Source organism: Gekko japonicus, unplaced genomic scaffold, assembly GCF_001447785.1.
Source record: "Gekko japonicus isolate JY-2015 unplaced genomic scaffold, Gekko_japonicus_V1.1 scaffold360, whole genome shotgun sequence".
Lineage (NCBI taxonomy): Eukaryota > Metazoa > Chordata > Lepidosauria > Squamata > Gekkonidae > Gekko > Gekko japonicus.
The window spans coordinates 480507-504420 of record NW_015172015.1 but is presented as its reverse complement, the minus strand read 5'-3'; the positions used below and the strand labels follow the sequence as shown (position 1 = coordinate 504420).

The 23914-nt window shown below is 42.7% G+C and overlaps 1 protein-coding gene across 3 annotated transcripts; it reads right to left on the bottom strand.

The window, feature by feature from the left end:
* Positions 1-1242: 1242 nt before the first annotated feature.
* GPS1 (G protein pathway suppressor 1) lies at positions 1243-23912 on the bottom strand. Of its 3 annotated transcripts, none has more exons than XM_015420368.1 (14): positions 23821-23912; positions 18619-18711; positions 16686-16867; positions 15481-15645; positions 14541-14676; positions 14153-14230; positions 11552-11612; positions 11203-11288; positions 10869-10963; positions 9321-9426; positions 8350-8430; positions 8106-8243; positions 4652-4786; positions 1243-3690 (listed from the first exon to the last, which is right to left on the bottom strand). In XM_015420368.1, exons 1-14 carry the CDS (start codon positions 23851-23853, stop codon positions 3616-3618), a joined length of 1464 nt encoding a protein of 487 aa, XP_015275854.1. In that variant the 5' UTR covers positions 23854-23912; the 3' UTR covers positions 1243-3615. The 3 variants fall into 3 exon arrangements, with proteins under 3 accessions (XP_015275854.1, XP_015275853.1, XP_015275855.1); XM_015420367.1 differs by lacking the exon at positions 23821-23912 and adding an exon at positions 21436-21626; XM_015420369.1 differs by lacking the exon at positions 23821-23912 and having other exon boundaries at positions 18605-18626.
* Between the last annotated feature and the right edge of the window lie 2 nt (positions 23913-23914).

Genomic DNA, 23914 nt, shown 5'->3' with positions numbered 1-23914 from the left:
GGAGTCCTTACAGAAGGAGCTATGGAAACTGTCACTCAAAGAAACATTTCCACCCATCTAAATTTTTACTGCCCATTAGTGGGCAGTAGAAAATAATTAAGTTGACAAGAATTCTCATTTTTCACCTTCAGGTGGTGCTACATACCAAAACATTTTAGAATACAGGCAGGAAACATTCAGGCCCCGACATACTATTAATGCTCTTTCAAAGGAACCTGGCTCTGATTTGAAACACAATACAGAGGGTTTTCTTTAGTTATGATGATTGCAGGAGCTTGAGAAGATGACAAAAAAAATGCTCATGGGTCAACAAGAAGCAGCACACACTCATTCCCTTCTTCAGCATATGGTGTGCTAATCTATCAAGTTTTCCCCCCCCAAAAAAGAAAGGATTCAGTTTCTCCACTGACAGCAACAATCCCCAAGTACAGTAGAAGAAATTAATCGCAGCCATCAATGAACCTGACATTTGGCGTGCCCCTAACTAATATGCTAATGCAATTCAAGTAGGCAGAATAGCTGTGTCCCACTAGTTGAAAAAAAATATTTTCAATATGATCTTCTGTTCTGAAAGCTCTGGGTCGGTTCAGTTTAACAATCGCTTTCTTTGTTCAAGGGCTACCAAAAGCTTTTCTCTGACAGCAGTTGCCACTATGTGCCTCCTCACACAATAGGAGTTCCAGGTTCCTGGAACTAGACCTAGGAGCTTCCTTACTATCCTCTTAATTTCATTGTCAGTGGAGACCTGTTGGCCCTGACTAGCTGTTTGGTGCCTTTCATTAGCAAAAGCCCCACCGGCAGAAATCCCACAACCAGCTGACCAAGGTCAAAATGCCTCCACTTGAAAATTACAGAGATGTTTGCATACACAGGGGACAAAACATTAGAAAGAAATAACTATCTCCAAAGTCAACTGGAGAAAGTGCCGAGTGCCTGAGAGGTGCTGAGGAGTCCAATCAAAAAGGTCACTTTTTGCTGGGGTTGCAAAAACTAGCACTGCATTATCAGCAGCAAAACCTTCCCCCCACTGTTTGTTTCAACTGAGGGCCAAACTAGATGTGACAGTATCCTTGTGGCTGCCACAAAGGTGCGGCCATGTAAAAGTAATTTAAAAATGCCCTGAGGGCCTGATTCTGATCAGGCCCACAGCTTGGTGGGCTGAGGCACCCCCATATGCTCTATAAAGTGATAATAGCTGCATCCCACCCCCTGATTGTTTCAGCACTTGAAGCACTTGAAGGGGGGGGGGGGGGGGGGCAAGAGGCAGTGCGCGGCAGGCCCAATCTTGATCAGGCCCTCAGGGCATTTTTAAATGACTTTAAAACAGCGGCCCTGGCCTCATGACAGCCACGAGAATTTGGTCACATCTAGTTTGGCCCTGATAAGCAGCCTCTTCTCTTAGGCTGAGGCCTGCAGTAGACCAAGTTTTATCTTATTTTATACAAGAGAATGTGCATTTCCTTCCACACAAACTAACAAATTGGTTGCTAAAAGGTCCACTTGGGATGACACGGATAAATATCTAAAGTGCTGTTAACCACAATACAGCATCTTTCAGAAATAAAGGACAGTTCCGAACGCATTTACCTCTCTCTGTTTCTGGAAGTTAATACTGCTTGCTAAAACTCTTGGTTTCCATAAACACTTCCCAAATACGCGGCATGCTATTAAAAAGTACTCATTGAGTGGAGGACTTCATTTTACTCTTCCTCTCCTCATGTACTGTACTCATGAGACTAGGCAGTTGAAGGGATGATGCGCTTGCAGGACACTCCTAAGCAGTTACACCTTTCTAAACCCACTGAAGTCCATAGGCTTAGAGGGTGTAACTCTGCTGAGACAGCACTGTAAGCCACACAAATGCATCATGGACCACCCAAACACTCCCCACTCTGGATTTGTGGTACTCCACAAGTTTATACACTGAGCATGCAAATCAGAATATAACTGCTCCAAGCTCATATGATAAAGAGAGGGAAGCAGGTGACTACAGAAAGGTGCACGTGTTTTTGTTTCCTTACCTCCACACAGATTCCAGAGAATAAGTTACTAATATGGCAGCAGTCTGCCAAACAAAACAGGACTTTCAACTTCAGCCTACTAGCCAGAGCTCCAATGAACAGGAAAGTTGGTTTGGTTTACAGCTATTTGACTGAGGCAGCCTATTTCTCTGAACCTTGGATATCCTTCAGGGCTTTGTGTGTTAAGGAGCACTTGGATTCTGATAAGCTCAGTTTTCATTTAAGCAAACAAACAACCCAAGTTCCCACCCCTTATCATTGTCTGGGAGGGATTATTTACAGGGGGGAAAGAAGGCCCAATGCTTCATTTCCCCTCTTGTATCCCACAGTACTAACATCTCAAAAACCTGAGGCAATTCCGTGGCTTTGGTTTTCTTCCTTATTTTTAGAAAAGTGACATATTTTTACTATCAAGCCTTTATGTTGTCTGCTCAAAGACTGCCCGAAAGGATTGCAATACCTGCTTTATGTTCCAACCCAATAAGGCCATTTGAAAAGACTACAATGCAACCACTCCTTATTTTATAAACATTTCTGAAACTGGGCATTCATACAGCTGTTGGTTCCTCAGTTTCTTGTGCTAGAATTTCACATGTAGGGTTTTTTTTGGGGGGGAGCCACCAGAGTAATTCATTGCTGCAGTTATCTTTACAATTATGCTTTTTAATGCATAAGAGAGAACTTTGTTTTTAAACTAAACATCATTGACAGTGTCTTGTTTGTCAAGGGCTAGATCCACATCTGTAACTTTTGTTCCTGGGACTAGGGAATAAACTGCAGAATAATCAACATTTTAACTACTATCATTAACATAACACAATCCATGTCTGACCTGTAACCACAACCCTCTTCTGTAAAGGATAAACAAGAAGTGGTACCGGGAGTGCAGACAGCCAGGCAGGATCTTGCCTGAATACAGGTGGAGGCTCTTTTGTGCCATTTACCTCTGTCATGTTGTCCAGATAGGCCAGAAAGCCACCACACATTACAGCAGTAAATCTGGATGAGGAAACATTAAAACAATAGCCAGAACAGGGCTAGGGATGCAAGAACAAGCCAGAACACAGGCTTTCTTTTTTTTCCAAGGGAAGAACAGACTGAAATGGAGCTGAGCCAGGGTAAATGCAAACACAAGCCTTGGATGGAAAGGATACCAGATTTCCTATGGGTGCTACCTGAGAGGCACTCTATTTGGGCCAGAATCAGGGTAGGAGACAACAATGCTGTGAATAAGAAGTTCTTCAGGAACACACCTATCCTTCCATATTCTCACTGTGGTTTACTGAATGGAAACTACAGAGATCTGTTAGCAAGTGCAAGAACCCAAGATAAGCCTCTGTTTGTGAAATACCCTGGGGAAGGATGAGATGCACATTCACATGCTCACATATTCTTGCAGTGCGGCATCTAATGGAAGTTTCAATTCTAAAAGGAATTACCTGACTCCTAAGGCATGCCCCCCCCAACAGTCCTGCCCCTCCCACACTCAGAGAGACAGAAACAGCACCCAGGGATCACTGGTGGCTCGGATGCTGGATGCGCATGCTCCCAGGTGCAGTGTGGGGGGAAGAGTCTTTTGATGATTCCTAGAGCATTACATATTGGTGCTCATTCGGGACTGGCTGTTCGCTGGAGTGAGTTCACCTTGGCTTCCTTCTCTAGGAGGAGACTGCAAAAAAAGGAACAGACCAAAGGCCCAGTGAGCAACATGCTAGAACGACACCCCTCTCTGACATCCCCCAAGTTGCCATGGCAGCAGACAAATGTAAGAAACCCCTAGAGAGTCAGCCTAGAGGAGCAGATGTGCAACCATGTTTACCCAACCCCACCAAAATAATCAGGGATGAGATGAACATTTCCTGCTCCCAGCAATGAGTTGCAAGAATTGGGAGATCAGAGAATTTAGACTTCATTTTATCCTCTGAAAAACATTGCTAACACATCAACTCAAAGAACTACTAAGCTACTGCAAACCTGAAATAATCTTTCAGCCCCAAAGAGGCACAGGTAGCTCTTTCTTTAGCAGTCTGCCAGCTCTTGTAATGCAGCTGTTGTGGGGACTACTGTTTTACTTATGTGACCTTCAGTTATTTACAGTATTGATAACATTGCCTTTTAAACTACCATACATCGCACTATCAGTACACTAAGGGGCTCAGAATAGCATACGTGGCTCTCCATCTTCAAGATTATCTTTACAACCATCCTTTGAAGTAGGTGAGGCTGAGCTGCTGGCCCAAGACCACCCAGTAAACTGTGTGACTGAGTGGAAATTTGAACCCAGGTCTCCTCAGTCACAGTGCCACACTGTGGTTGCCCCAAAAAGACTCCCACAAAGTGGTTTGTAATAAAGCTATATTGAAGTGACTAGGGATTTATTTTTTTAAAAAAAGAAGCATAAATCTAATCTTGTTTGATTGTCTAGATTAGGTAAATCTATTAGGTAATGCAATTCAGAACATGAGAGCAGGTGGGTGGCTTACTCTCATGGCACCTGCCGACTTGCCCATAATGCTCTTACTTACATTCACTACAAACCAACTTCCCTTAGCAATAATAACTATTTATCAGCTTATCTAAAAAGCAGCCAGCTCCTGTTCCAAATTCACAGGCAAGGACTCTTTGCTGACCTTCACGTGGATCTGGTTACGTAGGACAGCTGCTCGCAGGATCATAGCTTTGGCGCGGCGCTGAAATTCCTTCCCCATCAGCAAAGACTTTTCAAAGGTGGTGCTGCGCTGATCAACATCTCGTGCATATAAAATCTACCAAAAAAATCAAAGAGTTGCTGGAGACCTCCAGAGGCTGAGCTTCTCAATGCACTCCTAGTACCATTTGGAAAAGCAGCCACATATCAGCGGATGCTCACGTACCAAGAGCTTGCTAGAAGACAGGTCACAAAGGGAGGAAAGAAGCACTGTGGAGCCCCTTTGGACAAGAGAAAACATTTCCCATGGAATTGTGGGGAATGGAATAGTAGGGCTCATGGCCGCTGAAAGTTCAGAAACCGAAAATGACTTGGGCAGGTCTTCCAGTAACCAGTACAGCTTATGCTTCCTGCATAATTTCCTTTCCTCTCCCATTGCTTATAAATGCCACACTAGCACTAGCCTCTCTTGCACTACATCAATCTCTGTCAAAATTTATTTTATTTATCAAATTTATATCTTGCTTCCTCTCCCCTGAATGGGACTCAGGGCAGCTAACAGCATTTAAAATACATCAATAAAAACAATACAAAAAACCAGAATTAATCTTTAAAATTTAAAACGGTTAAAAGTCTATCCCCATTAAAATCTATCCACTATAGAGTTCCAGTTTTGGTGACTTGAGGCTCGAACGCATCCCATTGAGCTCCTGATGGAGACGTGCCGAGTTGTGGCTGACAGGAAGGGTCCTGGCTGGATCCGGGCCCTCTCGGAGTCCTTGTAGGGCAATCCCAGCCTGGGGTGCAGAGGAGAGCCACCCCCAAGGCGACGGCTGAGGGATCGAGGCTCTCCCTACCCCGAGAGGTCCTGCCATCGCAAAGCCATTATGGCGAAAAGAGCTGGCTGTTGGACGAGTGGACAAGTGATCTAGCGCGATTTCCCTCCTACAATGGTTTAAACATGAAAAAACAGTGAGTTTAGCGATCCCCCATATAAGCGGCCAAGTTTTTAAGTCGACTGGATTTAACTTGAGAAACAAGTGGCAGGTGGGGGAAGAATTGGGGAATCACCCCCTCTCCCGAAACCGAACAGTCCCTGAATGAGAAAGAAAAGGAAATAAGTGAAACTAACCGTATGAGACTGCAACTGAGACCGAAAGGTGCAAAATAATCCAAAGCGTATTTAAATCGGAGAATTTTGACTTTAAATCCAAAAACTTTCTCCTTGTATAAACAGTGTCTGGAAGAGGGAGAAGAATGGCTCCGGAAAAGAAACCTCTCACAGGAAATACCATACTAACGACTCCCACCCAGACACAGGAAGCAGCTGCTGACTTTCCCAATATGCTAGCTACGGCATTGCGCCCCCTGCTGGAGCAGATGTCTAATATCAACAGTAAGCTGGATGGTGTCCAAAAGCAACTAACACAGATCGATAAAAGAGCAGACAAAACAGACAGAGCTATCAAGAGAGTTGAAACAAAAACCAAAGATATTGAACAAAAACTGGGGGAAGTGGAAAAAGAGTCTCAGATAAAGGCCAATTGCTGCAACTCCAAATGGAAAGATCAATGTATGTCTTACACTTTCAAGGTGTTCCTGAGCAAAAAGGAGAAAATTTAAAAGTAATTTTAAGTGAAGCGATAGCACCAATGACAGCTCTTAAGCAAGAGACCCTGCAAAATAATATGGACTTGGCTTACTGAACCTATCCAGATTTTATAAAGGTCAAAAAACTGCCTGGAGAAATATACGTGAAATTCTCTAAGAGATCTACTAGAGACAATGTTTTGAAAGCCACATCTGGAAGAGTTCTGAAGGTTAAAGACAAAGAAGTTAAAAATTTAAAGGACATTCCATTCGAGATGTGGAAGCGAAGGCGGTTTAACCTTCTTCCTCCACAACAATTCAATCACTTATAGATGGATTTTTCCAGAGGGACTTGTATTCAACTATAAAGAGAAGAAGAATAAAACTGACTCTGTCCAAAAAGCCAAAGATTTTTTGAAACAACAACAAAGCCCAAGTAAAGATGACAAAAAACCTGTGGACAATATCGAAGAAGAGGGAACCAGTGATGGAGGAACAGAAGACACCTCAAGTAGCTCTAGCAGTACCCCGGAAACCTCAGACTCGGAGAAGGGGGCACCTAAAATACCTAAAATGAATCTGAAGTACAAGAAGAAGAAACATGTAAGATAAATGGATGTTTCAACAGCATATAAGTGATTATAAAACACCAGAGACTAGTATTAAGATTAAGCTAACGTTAACCGGAAGTTTGATAAATTGATCTTTCTTATTAATGTAGGATACTTATATATACATCGTAACATTTACCCCCTGTCCCCTTCCCTTTAGGATGTAGGTGATAAAATGCAATTAAAAAGTTATTAAAAAAATTCTATCCACTATCCAGCAGGATAGGATGCGTGGATGAAACATACCAGCTACCTGGTGGATCACAATCACTCAAAAGATGCCCCAAAAAGAGCAGCCTTCCATGCCCTGTGGAACCTAGGGAGGTCCTGCAAGGCACACACCTCTTCGGGCAGCTGATTCCACAGGACAGGGGCCACTACTGAGAAGGCCTTCACCCTTGTTGACACAAGGCAGGCAGTTCATGGACCAGGAACCTTCAATAAATTCTGAAATGAAGATCGGAGAAGACAGGGAGGATCACGCTGGGAGAGGCGGTCCTGAAGGTATGAGGGTCCCAGGCCATTTAGGGCTTTAAAGGTAAGTACTAACACTTTGAATTGGCACCGGAAACTAATTGGGAGCCAGTGCAGCTGCCGCAGGATAGGTGTTATATGCGCTGACCAGGACTCTCCTGTCAGCAATCTGGCAGCTGTGTTTTGGACCACTTGCAGCTTCCAAAGCGCCTTCAAAGGTAGCCTTGCATAAAGCGTGTTACAGTAGTCCAGTCTCAAGGTGACTGTTGAATGAATTACTGTGGCAAGGTCCTCCTGAGACAGGTAGGAAGCCAGTTGCCGGGCCTAGTGTAGATGATAAAATGCAGTCTTTTTCATCAAGGACACATGTTTGCCCATGGAGAGCAAAGAATTGAGCCATACTCCCAAATTTCTGATCAATTCCCAAATATATTATGTTTCTGTGCAACAAGTGGATTTTCAAGAGTCCGAGATGAATTCACTGGAGCGTCTCTGCAGGACTTGGAAGGAATGTTTTAGACAGCAGCAAAAGGGAGAAGGTGAGACAATTACCCTTCAAAATCAGAAATCCTTCAGTCTATGGAGATGCTCCAGCAGATCTAAAGCCTCAAGGTTTCTTTGGCATGTGATGCAGGCTTTACTTTTATATTGCACAGTGTATATTTATCAATGCAGCATACTGCATCATGGAGAAAAGGCAGGTCAAGCAGTCAGTTCTGGAGCCATAAATTTTCAGCAAGAGTCAGAGATATAGGCACTCACCTTGCTGTGAGAGTCTATTCTGGCATTAATCAGCCCTTCCAGGATCAGCTGAGTGAGTTCATCTTCCAGAGCTGCCACCGTGGTGTTGAATGCTGTGGCCATCTTGTGCATATCTGCTGACACATAGGGGCTGAAATACTAGGAATGCAGGAAAAAAAGAAGTGTCCATCAGTTATTCTCTGCACTGCACTCAGTGAAGGCCAGTCAGAGAATGACATCCCTTCAACTGTTAGTGAGAAGTTACCTGGATGAGGGCCCGATTTCGGATCTGTGTGTAAAGCGTTCTCACGTGAGGTGCCAGGTACATATCCAGTAGCAGGTTATCCTGTACAAAATGAGAACAGTACTAAATAATGCTACTGGGAAGACTTGAACACATGAAGCTGCCTTATTCTGAATCAGACCCTTGGTCCATCAAGATCAGTATTGTCTACTCAGACTGGCAGAGGCACACCAGGGCCTCAGGCTGAGATCCTGCACATCACCTACTGCCTGGTCCTTTTAACTGGAGATGCCAGGGATTGAGCCCTGGACCTCCCACATGCCAAGCAGATGCTCTACCAACTGAGCCATGGCCACTCTCCTCTCACCCAGAATGCTTTCCCCAACCTGTGCATGGTATAGTGAACAAGAGTAGAATCCATGTAACTGCACAGCATACATATGATTTTTCTTTGTATGCACGCAAAGTCATTCACTCGACACATGTACAGAAACAAACCAGCGGTCTAAAACAATAAAACAATTAACAGGCCAACGCATTAAAAATTCTTCAATTATGAAACAGCAGCCATAAACAAAGTCTAGCAAACAACAGACAAATACAAAACCCTCATGCAGACTGAACACCAGACCAATAAAACAGCTAGCAATCAGTTCAGACTAGGGCACTAATGCAACCTGCCAAAATGGTATAGGGTAATCATAAAAAAGCACTTGGAGAGTTTTTGTGGGGAGGGGATTTGACAGGTGCCTTTGAACATTTACACACAACAGTCTACTCTGTCTTTTTTTGCAGCAGCCTTCCACAAGGTACTGCCATCTATTAAAAACACAGTGATTTCAAAATAAGTGAACACCTTCCTCATTCAACCATGCATCTCTGCTTCTTGCCAAAAGTTAAGTTTGCATGGTAGGAAAGAGTTAAACTGCAGCCACATAAATGCTGTTCCCGCCCCTTCTCTATATACACTCGCTCAAACCTCTAGAACGCACCTTCATCTCATCCAGCATCTTGAGACATGAGGCATATTTGGATTCATAGAACTTGAAGATGATATCACGGACCTGTGGTTCCAGCTCCAAGAAGAGTTTGAAGGAACTGCAGAGACAACAGTGGTTAGAGGCTAGAATCATCCGTCTTCCATATTCTCTTCTAGCCTCTAGACTACTCCCTACTCTAAGAGTGCCAGAAGATGGGCACAAAGAGCCAGTTCAGTTCAGTTAACCTTTATTGGCATAAAGAGCCAGTAGACCTAGTTGAATCCTAAATATGTGCCACTTGTTGAGGGAAGGCATTTAGCTCAGTATATTGCAGGAAGGGACTTTTTGAACATCTGCTCAGGATCCTTTAAACAGCAGATGGCCTGGCATTGGACCTGGGACCTTCTGCATGCAAAGCAGCTCCCCTCTACCACTGAATCTCAGCTCTTGACCAGGTTGAAATCAGGAGTACAGGATAGGGGAGGAGCTACTTAATCTTTCCCCTGCTTGGTACCACTCTTGCCCTTCCACAGCTGCTGCACAAGCTACAGTCACAATGAAACAGCTAAAGGGCATTTTTTGGGTATTGTTTTGTATTTTCCATATGTGCATGTGAGTGTGTGCACCTGGAAGTCATGGCAACCTCTGGCGACTGACCCCTACTGGGGGCTTGGGGGATATTGAGAGAGGTGGCTGAATAAAGCCTCCCCCCCACCTCCTGTATTTAAGAACATAAGAGATGCCAATGTTGGATCAGGCCAAAGACCCATCCAGTCCAACACTCTGTGTCACACAGTGGCCAGAAATACCAGGTGCCATCAGGAGGTCCACCAGTGGGGCCAGGACATTAGAAGCCCTCCCACTGTTGACCCCCCCAAGCACCAAGAAGACAGAGCATCACTTGCCCCAGAGCCCCTATCTATACCTTCTGGCTAATACCCACTGCTGGACCTCTGCTCCATATGCTTATCTAATTCCCTTTTGAAGCCGTCCATGCTTGTAGCCGCCACCACCTCCTGTGGCAGTGAATTCCATGTGTTAATCACTCTTTGGGTGAAGAAGTATTTCCTTTTATCCATTCTAACCCTCCTGCTCAGCAATTTCATTGAGTGAAAGGGAGAACAGTATTTCAAGGAGTTCTCCCACTCAGGTACTTGCCAGAGTTGACCTTGCTTAGCTTCTGAGATCTGATGAGATTGGGCTTGCCTGGGCTATCCAGGTCAGGGCGAAACAGCTAAAGGGCTTTATTGAGGGTGACAGAGAAGGGACAGGAGGGAAAGATGAACAGACACCAAATACAACTACCCTATTCTCTATAATTTTAATTTAAGAGGATGTTAACAACCTATTTTCATTCATCTTCAGGCAATATCACTGGGTAGGCATATTGTTCTTGGGAAAATTAAGGTCCACATATAGCAGCTCATCCATGACTCTATCACTAAACTACGGTCTCATTTGAATCTGTGACTTCCAGGGAGCCAAGTGCCTGCAAAAGGCTAAGAGCAACTCAAACTACAAAGGACTCTGCTTCAACTGGTTTGTGGCTGAACCACTCACCTACTGGAGATGACATTGCGTTGCAATTCCTGACGGTCAAAGGTAGCTAGTGCACACAGGCCACCATACACAGCTACATTGCTAGGAGACAGCAGCTAGAGAAAGGAAGAAGGATTCTGAGGAATAACATTTTGATACAGAGCTTCAGCTGTAAGCAAGAAAGTGCTAGATAGCCTGACCCCTATTTTGAGATTCTAAACTCGAGGAAGTGCTAGTCCTCGAGGAATATAGCTGTTTCATAAATCACACCCAACTTGAAATAGGCCAAAACTGGAACCTCATCCAGAAACCTCCTCCAAACAAACCCCTATTCACAATTCCTCCTAGTCCTTACCTCGGGGAAGTCACAGTGATCAAACGAGGCCAAGAGGAAGCACTTTGCTGCCTGCTTGTATTTCCGGGCAGCTAGCTCAGCCAAGCCTAGGAAGCAAAACCAGTTAAATATTTTGTTCATGAGGACTAAGGGACATGAGTTACATATTTCCGTACTATGGAAGAAGACATTAAAATACGAAGGCTGTTCTTGGATCTCTTTCTACAGGAAATTGTTTGGGCAGGAAGTGTTATTGTGCCTGCAGGTAGCACTATGTATACACAGCAAGTCTGCCTAATACAAAGACAAGTCAATGTGTGTGTGTGTGGGGGAACACCCTGTCCACAAAATACACATCTCACTTGCTCACCTGCAGCACATTTCAATTTGGTGAGGATTGCCTGCGTCTGGCTGTCACGTTCTCCTCGTTGCTGTTGGGGGAAGAAAGGAAAAGGTAGAGAATCAGCAAATAAGCAAAAGGCTTTTAGCTAATTATTTCCATTAAACCTGACTGAAAAGGCCCTTCTGTTGTGCAACTACCTTGGCCTTCAGCAAAGCCCAAGCAGCATATCCGGAAAGGCAGATGGGTACACCCAAGGCTCACATAGAGAACATATACACAACACATTGCCAAGCATGACAAAAAGAAAATTGGGACTCCGTTCTACTTCACACGGGATATTTCTTTTTTTCTTTTCTTTTACCTTTGTAAATATTTTTATTGTTTTTGCTAAAGGATTTACAAAATACAAATAAACACAATAAGTTGTAGTTTCTGTATGTTGCGATTAAATTAATAACTTACAGATAGTCATAATACTATACAGCACGGGTGTATTTCTGAGAGTTGGCAGTCTTGTGGATCATGAGTTATCTTATTTGTATACACTAACAGTGAACTATAAATATAACAATTTATGATATATTTGCTTTGCTGGAAGTATATCGTTCGTTACCATGTATTCAAGCACTGGGGCCCATATCCTAACAAATTTAGTGTAAGTTGGTATATTGCTATTATTCGCTGTATTCAAGGAGTCTGTGATTTTAGCCATTATGAAGTGATCCCAGATCTTCTCTTGCCAAGCCGTTATAGTGGGCGGTAAAGGTGATTTCCACGCCGCTACTATTGTCAGCCTAGCTGCAGCGAGTAGCATTGAGGTGAGTTCTTTGCTGTTCCCTGTCATAACATCATTCCGTAAGTTTAGCAGTGCCACCTCTGGGTTGCATGGTATTTGAGATCCTATTTATCTGTGTTATCACTGCCTTCCAGAATTTTCCAACATGTAGGATATATTGTTGGATTTATTTTATGTAACTGTTGCGGTGTGAGGTACCACCTTGAAGTCATTTTAAAGAATTGTAACCGGATATTGTATATTGAGGATTTGTTTGCAGGAGATGCCCAAATATCATTCCAGTCTGATTCTTGTAGATTTAGATTAAGTTCTTCTTCCCATCTATTTTGATAGGCTAGTTTGTTTGCATTATCTTCTTTCATTAATTTTTTGTAAAATTTTAAAAGCACCCCTTTCAGAGCTTTAGGAAAAGCTAGGATTACTTTTCCTAAGTCTGTCAACTTTCTTTGAAATAGCCCTGAGTCAGCCAGATGTTCTATTAAATTTTTTAACTGTAAATATTGAAACCAGGGGACGTGTTCCTCTAATTTCTGACCAAACTAGATTTTTTCTTGTATTTTGCCTTTTTTGCACAAGGTCACAAAGCCGTCTCAAGTCCACCTTTATCCATTTTTCGAATGCATTAGGTAGCATGCCCTGTGGGAACCATTCTTGATTTGTGTAAGTTGTTAGTAATGATATACCTGGAGGGAGAAGCTTCTTCCTTTGGTCCCATATCTTAATCGATGTAGTGAGCAAGAAATTATTTTTTATCATTTTCGGCCATGCGTGCTGGTGGAATCCAAAACATTTCTTGCAGATTGTATGGTTTGGAGTACTTGTTTTCTATCTGCATCCAGGGGTTATGTTGATCTATATATAGCATTTGAGTTATATGAGACAGAATAGAGGCTTGGTAGTAAGAAGATAAATGGGGAAAGTCTATCCCCCCTAAGCCTGATGGTCTATGTAATATGTTTCGGTTCAATCTTGATTTCTTACCGTTCCACAAGAATCACATCATGGTATTTTGCCAATTGTTAAAGTCTTTTTTAGCTATAAATATAGGGAGGGCCCTGAATAAGAACAGAAATTTTGGGATGATAAAGCTTTTGATTATATGAAGCCTGTCAGATAAAGATGGTTTTAGGGATTCCCATTTATTTAATTCGTTCTTAATGTTTTTAAATAGCTTTTGGTAGTTGCTTTTAAAGAGGTGTTTTGGATTAAGGGGTATTTGTACCCCTAGATGTCTCCAATTTTCTGTGACCCATTTATATGGGTACAATCTCTGATAAAGTTGTCTGTTCCAGATGTATAGGGAACATTTACGATTTTGATGGGTTAATCTGTAGTCCAGATATGTCCCCCAAAATTTTCTTACTTCCTGTTTTCCAGTGCCGTTCTTCTAATATTTTGATGCGATCAGTTGTTTCTTTCAGGAGGAAGAGTTGCGAAGCATCGGTTTTAAGCTGCCATTTCCAATGGCATCCTTGCGCCCCACCCCACCCACCCCACCCGGGATATTTCTGAACCTGATCACTACCCTGAAATTCAGTCACTAGTTTATCTTGACAATCCTCCACCTCACAATCCAAGGAAGAGCAGAGCTATTTAAGGGGACATTGCCCGGGGCCTTGTGTGTGCAGGGATTGGACAATTCACAAATCCAAAGTAATAAATAAATAAATGAGACAGGACCAAATAGACTTATCTAGAGCTAGACTATGGAGGCCGAGGAGACTGTGGCAGCTTCAGCATATTAAGCCAGGGTATCAGATGAAATAAAAGCATGGGCCTGCAAGTGTCAAATAGGGTTTCTGGTTATATTCATGTTGAAAAAAGCAAACTACCTCTGCAATTTCTGGCGTAGACTCTGCCTTGCTCACATAACTCAAGACATGGGACCAATTCTGAAGGTAAACACTGACCTGCAAGGAAACAAGCAGAAATACCACAATACTGAAAGAGGACTTAGGGTAAGAACAAAGGTTAACAGTTACTGGTCATTCTGTGTTCTTGTAACATGCACAGTTGAGAAAAAGAAGGCTTGGGGGGGTGGGGGGGGGCGTCCAAGCTAGGAATTACCAAAGGCTGGGGAAAGGTTAACAGTCTGTATATTTCAAAGAGCATAGGGAAAAGAAAAGGGGAGATTTGTTTTATGAGTTATATGTGAGTCCTTGACAAAAACAGATTTCCATTGGCGTGTCCCCTTTGTAAAGGGCCACTGACATGCCATACCTTGATAACATTGAGGCACATGTTAATAACATGTTTTGCGCTGGTGCAATAATCACGGGCTCGTGAGTAACATTTGAGAGCATTGCTAAGGTCTCCACAGTCAAGGTAATGATCACCCAAGTCATCATGGCCTCTCCTAGAAAGAAGGGACATGGCATAGCAGCAAAAAAAAAAAATAGATAAGGATATATACATAACTTTTTGAAAAACCCTTTGCTTAACCCTGATGGAAGTCTAGGTGCCAAGTGTGTTATAGAGAAAAACCAGGGTTTCATGGATTCTAACATTATACAAATTTTCACAGATTTTGACGAGTTACAGAAAATATGCTTGATATTCTACTATTCTGTATTAGGACCCAGCAACCATCTTGAGAGACACATCAATCACTAAAGGTATTTAGGAACAGTTCCTTGGTGTTTTTGTGCTACAAAGTCTCCATCTGTTGTTTACAGACAGCTCTACTTTTCCTTCTATACATTCACTTCCTTTCAAAATATTCAGAAGCCCATCACACTGAAATAATGCTACTTCTGTGAAAACCATGAATACAGCAGACGTTTACATAACTTAACCAACACAATATATTCTGGCTGCAGAATCTGGGGTGAAAGTGTGTGGGAAGCATTTCATATATACAAAGCAGTGTTGGGAATGATTCTGAGAGAACATACACATGAAAGGTCTTCTCTATCTAAATAGGTCATCCATGTAACATTTACACACAGATGACCTGATGAACACAAACCAAGTTCCTGGACCTATCTACTTCAATGGATTAGATGCCATTTTTGAAAGATGAACCCCAACTGTATAACCACAAAGCAACTCCCAAAGGCACATCTTGGATGAAAAAATATTCTGGAACCGATGTAAAATTCCTTATTTCAAATCAGGATATTATGTTTTGCTTTGTCTAAAAGATCTTAGTGCATGTCACCTGATGCTTTCCTTGATTGAATTCCCCTTATAGTTCTTTAGATCTGTATCCAGCTTTTCCAACTTGAGAAGAGCTTTTTTGCGTGTTGCCTCAACCCAAGCTGTGTCTAGAGGAGGGGGCTCCATCCCTCCATCTGGGACAGCGTCAGGTGTGTTCTGGAGCTCTCTGCAAAGAAGAGGCAGTAAATGTGTATGGGCGACATAGTCAACTATCATCTACGTACAACAATAAACGGTAAGAGTGGTGAAGAGTGGTAAACCGTAAGAGTAGTATTCAGATGTTTAGTTTGTGTACTATGGCTTTATTTTTGTTAGTCCCCCTAACCCAACTAAAGACCTTGTGAGGATGCTTTCATTTCAGAATAATAAGTGCTGTGCATAGAGATCATCGCACAGACCTTGGGAAGCACAACTTTACTTGCTTACAGCCAGCCCCAACAACGGACTACCTGCCAAAGACATTAGCCCAGGGGTGACACCCTCCAACAAGCCCAGATATGAACTCTGTCCCCATATCCCCTCAGGCAACACTATTTCAGGACCTAATAATGTCAGCCACACTTGCAGGGGCTCATGAAACTACAGTTCCTCCAGTGTGATATGTGCTATCATCTGTCAACATCCATCTGCTGTCTACATAGGACAAATTGGTCATGCCTCTATGCAGACACAAATTCAAGATCAAACAATCTGCGGCAAAATGTTTCAATCTAGCAGGGTTCTCCTCAGCAGACCTGAGGTTCACCATGCTTCAAAGAAACTTCAAAAGGAGACTCCAATGAAGAAATTATGAATTCTAATTCAACAACTTCTCACAGGAATCTCCCTTTGAAATATTAACAAACAGTTGGACAGATCTAATACCTTAGCCTACACAACAAGCATTAAATGCACTATTGAAAATGGTCACTATGCTTATCTTGTATACTTTTATGGTTTGTATAGAAATACCACAAGCTGTACCTCCTCCATTTCATAGCCTGCTAACCATTGCTCATAATTCCCTCTGCTACCTATATCACTCTGCTGAGATTTCATTTTATGCATCCGACAACATGGGCTCTAGCCCACAAGAGTTCCTTCAGTAAACATGTCACAAGACTCCTTTTGTTTTGGCCATTGTGGATGTCCTCAATAGCTAGAGATTTCTCTTCAGAGTTATGCATCTCAAACAAGGCATTTTGAGCTTCTTCTTCATATCAGTACCTTGTGGCTTCAGTCAGTTTCCGATGAATTTCTTCATAAACGTCAACATTGAATGTTCTTTGGACAAATGACAGAGCCATCTTGAGTGCTTCCACGCGCAGCTGCGGGCAGTGGTCAGCAATGAACTGCAGCCGCTCAATTCTCATCAGGCCGCTGTAGCTCGCTGCATATTGCTCTAGATCCTGCAAGCCCCAGCAGGAAGAAGAGACAGAATTTAAGCTAGTAGCTCAAATATCAGCTTGATCCCTCTTTCCATTGGCCAAAAAGAGGAACCATAGGATTCTGGGATCAGGGCTGGGACAGGGAAATGTCTTCCCCACCATTTGTGCCACTGGGTCAGGTAGAAATCACTTCTGGGCCAAAATCCTGTCCTTTTATGACTCATATTTATAACTACCTCACCTTTTGGCTTTTGTACTCTGTTTGTACAAGAGCAATCTGCACCAGCTCCGTCTCTTTGTTAACCTTCAGACCAACACAGCTGACTACCTGGATTTATCTTTGTTAAGCAATACTTTTGATGAAGTACTGTTGTGTCAACCAATACAAAATGATAAAATACAGTACACCAATTATTATGGACAGTTTAATGCTGTGTATGTCTAATGGCTTATGTTTTATACTATGTGTTTTAATTGTAAGCTGCCTCGAAAAGAACTCTGAAGAGGCAGCATGAAAATATTACAAATAAATGAATAAACTTAAAACAATTTGGTCCAATTTACAATTTAGGTTGTAGTGGTTTCCTTCCTACAAGCAAGTGCAGAATAGAAGTCTTCAGCATTGGGAATTCATGGCAATCTTGGCCTTGGTGACAGAACCATATCATAACCCTCTCCTAAAGAATGTGGTTCAGAAGAGGGATAGCCTGTCAGAGGGGGAAGAGCAGAATGCAGCTGCGATGGTCAGGAGACAGTCCTGCCCTTGAGAGGTAAAACAGCCACCCAACATTTTTCACACCTCAACCAATGGGAGTGCTGCTCCAGCAGCCAATCTCTTTCCAGAGGGGACTTGAGGGCTGCCTGAAGGAAAGTGGAGGCAGGAGAGAATTGTCTCAGCAAGAGAGCAAATAATTTTGTGTGTATATCTGCCTGATAGTGTGGCACAGTGATTTAACTCTGCCTCTGGGAGAGGACAGAGTTGTGAGGCCTGACTCTGGTGATGCGCAGACCTGGTAACTACAACCTTTAAAGAGAATTCACCACATAACCTGTAACTAAATAAATCTTCTTTAAACCGACTGCTTCAGTGATCTCTATACTCTCCAGGCTCAGTACAAAACTAACCTCACAGCAGTGACCCAAAGCCTTTACATTTGCAACCCTAAGAACATCTTGTTACTGAGGGGAAGGATTATATCACAAAAACAAGTAGGTTCCCCAGATTCATCAAAGAGGCAGTATGGGTCCCCTTGGTTTCAAGAAAGGGCCTGGCACAGCAGCCATCCCCTACCCCAAGTACAGGCATTGTGAAGATGTTTCATTTCAGGATAGGAAGTGTTGTGCATGGAGCTCATTATATGGACAATGCTGGTCAGCCAATTCCTCAAGATGCTAAAAAGACCAAGTTGGAAAACCAACTAGGACATGTTCAAAGTTTGAGTCCAGTGGCACCTTTAAGACCAACAAAGTTTTATCCAGGGTATAAGCTTCTGTGTACAAGCACACTTCTTCAGATACAATGAAACAGAATTTTCTCAACCATTACATATAGGAAGGGGGGTTAGTTGCTAGGAAGTGACAAAAACAAAAATGGAAAATACTAGTCCGTACATATAGGTGAGCAGGAACACACAAGTTAGATGGGAATGTTTGGCAGATGTTTTTGAGGAAAACACTACCTATGCTAGATACAGAGCGAATGTCTGTTTCGACCAGTACTTCTATATAGCTTAGCTATGACCTGTCTGCTGTTTTTACCTTCTAGTACATACCAGAGTTGGATTCTCCACCACGTAGTTGATGTCAGGTGCATTTTGCTGATCTTCTTGTGGGTCTACATCAATCTGCATGGGCTCTACCGCACCCTGCAACAGCAGCAATATGTATGTAAAACAGAACCTAAGAGTCTCCTTCCCAATCATATGAGAAAGATCCTCCTGCATCAGCAGATATGACCTGCCTACCATTTCAAGTATTGCTCTCCCACATCTCTTTTTAGCAATGCTCTTAGTGGCTTTTCAGGGTGAAGCACAGAAGCTTTGATGATAACTTACCAAGCTGCTTTCTCCTGAGCTAGACCATTGGCCCAGGAACACATGAAGCTGCTTTATACTGAATCAGACCATTGGAGCATCAAGGTCAGTATCCAGTAGGTACAAGTATTTCTCATCAACTGTCACTTAATAGTTTAACTGGAAATGACAAAGATTGAACCTGGGATTTTCTGCATGCCAAGCAGGTGCTCTACCACTGGGCCACAACCCATGTAGGTTACTAATGTTTCTTGACTGTCTGCAGTGCCCCAAGATCTCAGGCATGAGAAAGGTCTTTACAAACACCTGAAAACTTCTTTACCTATAAGAACTGGGATTATAAGTTTTCATGGTCATGACCTAATGACACGCTTGAGCCCAAGAATCAAGGACACATGAAGTCTTTTTATGTTTGGAAGAGAAATAAAGAAAATGTAAAATAAGGAAACAAAAAAGATCTTCCCTATTTTTTCACAGTTCATTTACCCAAGCCTACTTAAGCTTGTGTTTAGAAAAAGAATCAGTACGTTAAAAAACCTCACAGCCTTAAGCTTTGGTTTGTCATGTGTCCAGAGGAAGCTGTTTCATGATTTCGCAAAACACATCTCTGCATGCTCTTGCATTCCAATCATGACACACAAAAGCAACTTTAAAAAGCAAAGCTATTTGGGAAAGCATGGATAGAAACCAAACAAATGTACACTCTCACTTTACTACAAATGGTAGGCTGACAGCTTACGAGTCATGATACAGATGAGCAGGAAAATGTATGTCTTCGCCTGCAAAACCCTGTTTGGTTGATGCAGGGCATCACTGAGACGCAGCAGGCTTGGCCAGTGTCCTACACAAACTATACATTACGTGTAAGTGTGTGTAATGAATTCTAACAGTTCTTTTGTTTTAAACTAAAAGTAGGAAGATTGCAATTTTAAATTGAAGAGTGGGAGGGATGTTTAACTCTTTACCTGCGAGCTGGTTTCCTACTCAAAAGCACTCCCTCCTTTCACTGCTTCAGATGCATATCTACAGTGGGTATTATGCACCTGAAATTCTGTAGGAGGAGATGCAGTTTGGGAAGCCAATTTGAGGGGAAAAAACCAAGAAAAGTGATTCAGCACCTCTTCTACATACCTCCAATTAAAACTACAGACTCCAAAGTTGTTCATTAAAAAGAAGAAACCAACAGAGGTAAACATGCAGGTTATGCCATAATATTAAAACCAAAAACATCAGCCAGAATTCACCACTACACACAGGAGCCCAATAGCACTTGTTTGGATGTGAAAACGGTTTCTTGAAGGACATTAACATAAAAATTCCTCCAGGAAAATTGCTCTTTTTATATCCTCTTAGCTAAAGCAGCAACAAATCATGTAAAATTAGACACATATGTGCAGTAATGGTGCTAAAACTTTTAGTTTCCTTAGTCTCAACAATTTTTGTGTACCCTTGTAGTTTAAGAGAAAACTAAAATGCATGGGAAGCAGAAGGATGGTTAGTGATTTAATAACGATGAAAAGAATGTCTGAACCTTCCATGCGTTAATACTCTCTCCACAGCCCTCAAGCCCAGACCCTTCTGTCCTTCCCACTGAGACCTTACCACCTATAGAAGGGAGGGAGGGCAGGGGGATACACTTATGCAAGATAAAATTAAGCTTGTTGGTCTGATCTTGAATGTGGCAAAAACCACATTATACTGAACGAGACTACTGGTCCATCTAGCCCACAGCTGCTGACTTTGAGTGGCAGCTGTTCTCCAAGGTCTATCCCAAAGGTCTATCCCAACTCTGCTACCTGAAATCCATTTAACTAGAGACAGCAGGAACTGAACCTAGAACTCTCTGCATTCAAACCACAAACCTATCACCCCTCCCTAAAATGTAAGATTTCTGGACACAGTATTTTGGAAGGTTTTCAGATGGAATTTTAGTTTCTTTCTTATTCACGAACAAGTCTGGTGCTAGAACACAAAATTATTCATCTTCAACTTCTGCAAAAGGTTACAGAAGGGTCAGACTGATGATTTAACTTAGAAGGTTATTTCCTGGTATTGCCTAGGAGCAAGCTCCAGGAACTCTGCCAGTACCTCAGAGAACAGTTGTCTTGGACCTTTAATGGTAATGATGATCAGTGTAAGTTCACCAATGGGCTCTCCTCACACTGCTGCCAATTTGTAAGAGGAGAAAATGCATGAGCCAACACCTATTAGCGGCACTGTCGAGGTGAGTGGCCCTGTAGTGCTAGCTTGCAGCACCACAGGGGCCATTTTGCTTGACTTGTTCCAGGGCCATTTTAACTTTTCAGTCCACCCCTGTATTATAACCCACTCCTTCCCCCTCACCCCAACTTGGTCTGCCAATCCCACTGTCCACCCTTAGGGTACCACAAACATTTAAACATGGCATTCAGCCATACCGTGCAAAATCCCTTATTGTTTTAAACAGATTAATTCATTTCTGAGAAAGGAGCTGTTTTAGATAAATATGCCTTAAGGCTGGTAACATTTAAGCCATTCTCACGCAGTCACCCCAGAGTACTTTCTCCTTTGAGATACCTCATAGAGCAGGGTACAAGCTGATAAGCTGGCACTCAGGCTGAAGTCTCCAGATGTACCTGGGAGGAAGAGGTCTGACCTACTGCTGTGAGGGGTGCAGAATAGATCTGTCACTGACGATGAAGCTGAGCTTGGAACTGAACTATCCCTCATCCTGTCCTGACTCTCTGCACCCCCTCGCCCTGACACAGAGCTTGCCGGCTGCTAAAGGAAAGAAAGGTAGTTAATACCTTGGCAGTCATAGACAATCTCACTCATCCTAGGGCTAGAATAATATGCTTTGGCTAACTTATGCTTTCATTGTAGGCCTTCATTTCTTCCATACTTAAGAAACTGTCAATCAAAGAATTCCAAGACATCACAGGCTTGCATTCAACACCCACTAATTACAATCAACAGATCAGATAAATTACAATAAGCAGATTAGATCAATTCCAAGAAATTCTCTATTAGGTAGCATTTGCAGTCAGTTTCTCTTATGGTTAACTACAGAACATCTCTAAGAGAAGGGAGATGGAACATGGCACAAAATTTGTGCATGGACCTTTACAAAGGTGAAAGCTAGAAAACTGAAAAGCTCAAACCGAACAGTACTCTACACTATATCTTAGCCTTGACTGACACCCCCACACACACAGAGAGAGATGCTGCCAGATGTTTTATACTGTCAGAGAATCATGTGCTAGCCCATCACAGTGCTTAATCTACAGGCTAAATCTCAGTATGGCAAATACAGTCTGAAATTGTGAGCCTCACTGGAGATGGCAGCACACGCTAGAGAAAAGACACATGTATTTCTTCCCAAGGTATACTATAAATATTTTGTTCGAACACCCTATGAGATCAAGCACATTGTACAGTTACAATGTCATCATAGCCAAAGACCCAAATATGTCTGAGGCAGAAAAATCAAGGAGCAATGCTTAGGCTCAGTTTGGGAAACAGTGCTTTAGAGTGCCATCCTAAGCAAAGTTACACTCTTTGCTTTTTTTAGAGTGCCATCCTAAGCAAAGTTACACTCTTTTAAGCCCACTGAGATCCACAGGCTAGAAGGGTGTAACTCTATTTAGAATGGTACTGTTATTCACTTATTTCTCTAAGAAGGTACTATGCCACAACAACTATAAATATAGAAGGACTGTTCCATACTTCAGATACCCTGTCTCTGTTGGTTTTGATCTGTCTACTCTCTTGAGGCAAATGCTGGACCACAAAAGAAGAAGTAGAAGAAGAGGAGATTGGATTTATACCCCACCCTTCACTACCCAAAGGAGTCTCAGAGAGCAGTTTAAAATCTTCTTTCCCTTCCCCTCCCCAGAACAGACACCCTGTGAGGTAGGTGGTGCTGAGAGAGCTCTCTCAAGAACTGTCCTTGAGAGAACAGCTCTGAAAGAACTTATGACTAACCCAAAAAGTCACACCAGAAGCTGCATGTGGAGGAGTGGGGAATCAAATCCAGTTCTCCCAGACTGAAGTCCATGCTCTTAACCACTACACCAAACTGGCTCTGGGTTTGCTAAGAAAAGCAACAAAATACTCAATTACTCCAAACTTTAAACCCAGAACCTATTTTTAAAATTATGTTTACCTAATGGCAAGAACAAAATCTGTACCCAAAAACTGGAGGAGCATGTCATGGTCAGGTGATCAAATAATTCCCCATGTTATAAATAATACTATGGTCTCATCTAAGGCCTTACTGTGGTGCACGTAGGCAGGGAAATGATTGCTTTTTTAAAAGCAAAAAACAAAACTCCTTCTTCAACGTACTATATTACAAAATTTCTGAAAAAAATATTTTTACCTCAGAATTCTACTCAAAAAGATATTATGCAGTATTTAAGTTACATAGTTTAGTGTCAGCACTCAGTGGGGCTCAATCCACTTGCACCAGAATGAAACAAAGTGGCTATATTAGCTGCCAAAAATTGTATGTTAAGCCCTGACACCAACCATCCCCAGGAATCACCCTAACAACGCCCACCGAATAAGAGGGCTCGAATCCAAGAGTCCGCGAAAGGAGACTCTGGAGCCAAAGGCAGGACAGGCCTCTTCGTTGCCAAGAGAGAAGGAAGCTCTCCCTAACTGCAGCCGAACATCTTTGCCCTGACCCAGTCAACGGGCCTGGCTTCTCCTTTCTTTTCCTACGTCTATAAGGTTGTTAGCCAGCCAGCCAGCCAGCCAACCTGACTCACACACTCACTCACACACACACGCCCTCGCTCGCTCACTCCACTCACTCCAGGAGCGCGAGCTTCGGCGGTAACCGGAGCGGGCCCACCAGATCCACCCCTCTCAGACCACCATCTATTCTAACCGGTCTCACATACATCCCTCCATTTTTTAAAAAAAAACCCAACCCACCCCCCAAAACTTCCTCGATACCTGTAAATTAAAGACTTGGACGGGTAGCGGCATATTGACCCCCGCACCTTACACTTCCGGGTCACTAACCCTCCCCACCAACTTCCACTTCCAG

Excerpts from the sequence above, each read along its gene's own strand:
- GPS1 (XM_015420367.1), bottom strand. The coding sequence starts at position 21,588 with ATGAGGGATAGTTCAGTTCCAAGCTCAGCTTCATCGTCAGTGACAGAT. Across the intron at positions 4,787-8,105 it reads GAATAGACTCTCACAGCAAG|ATTTTATATGCACGAGATGT; the intron begins GTGAGTGCCTAT and ends TTTTTTTGGTAG. Across the intron at positions 3,691-4,651 it reads GTAACCAGATCCACGTGAAG|TCTCCTCCTAGAGAAGGAAG; the intron begins GTCAGCAAAGAG and ends CTTTTTTTGCAG.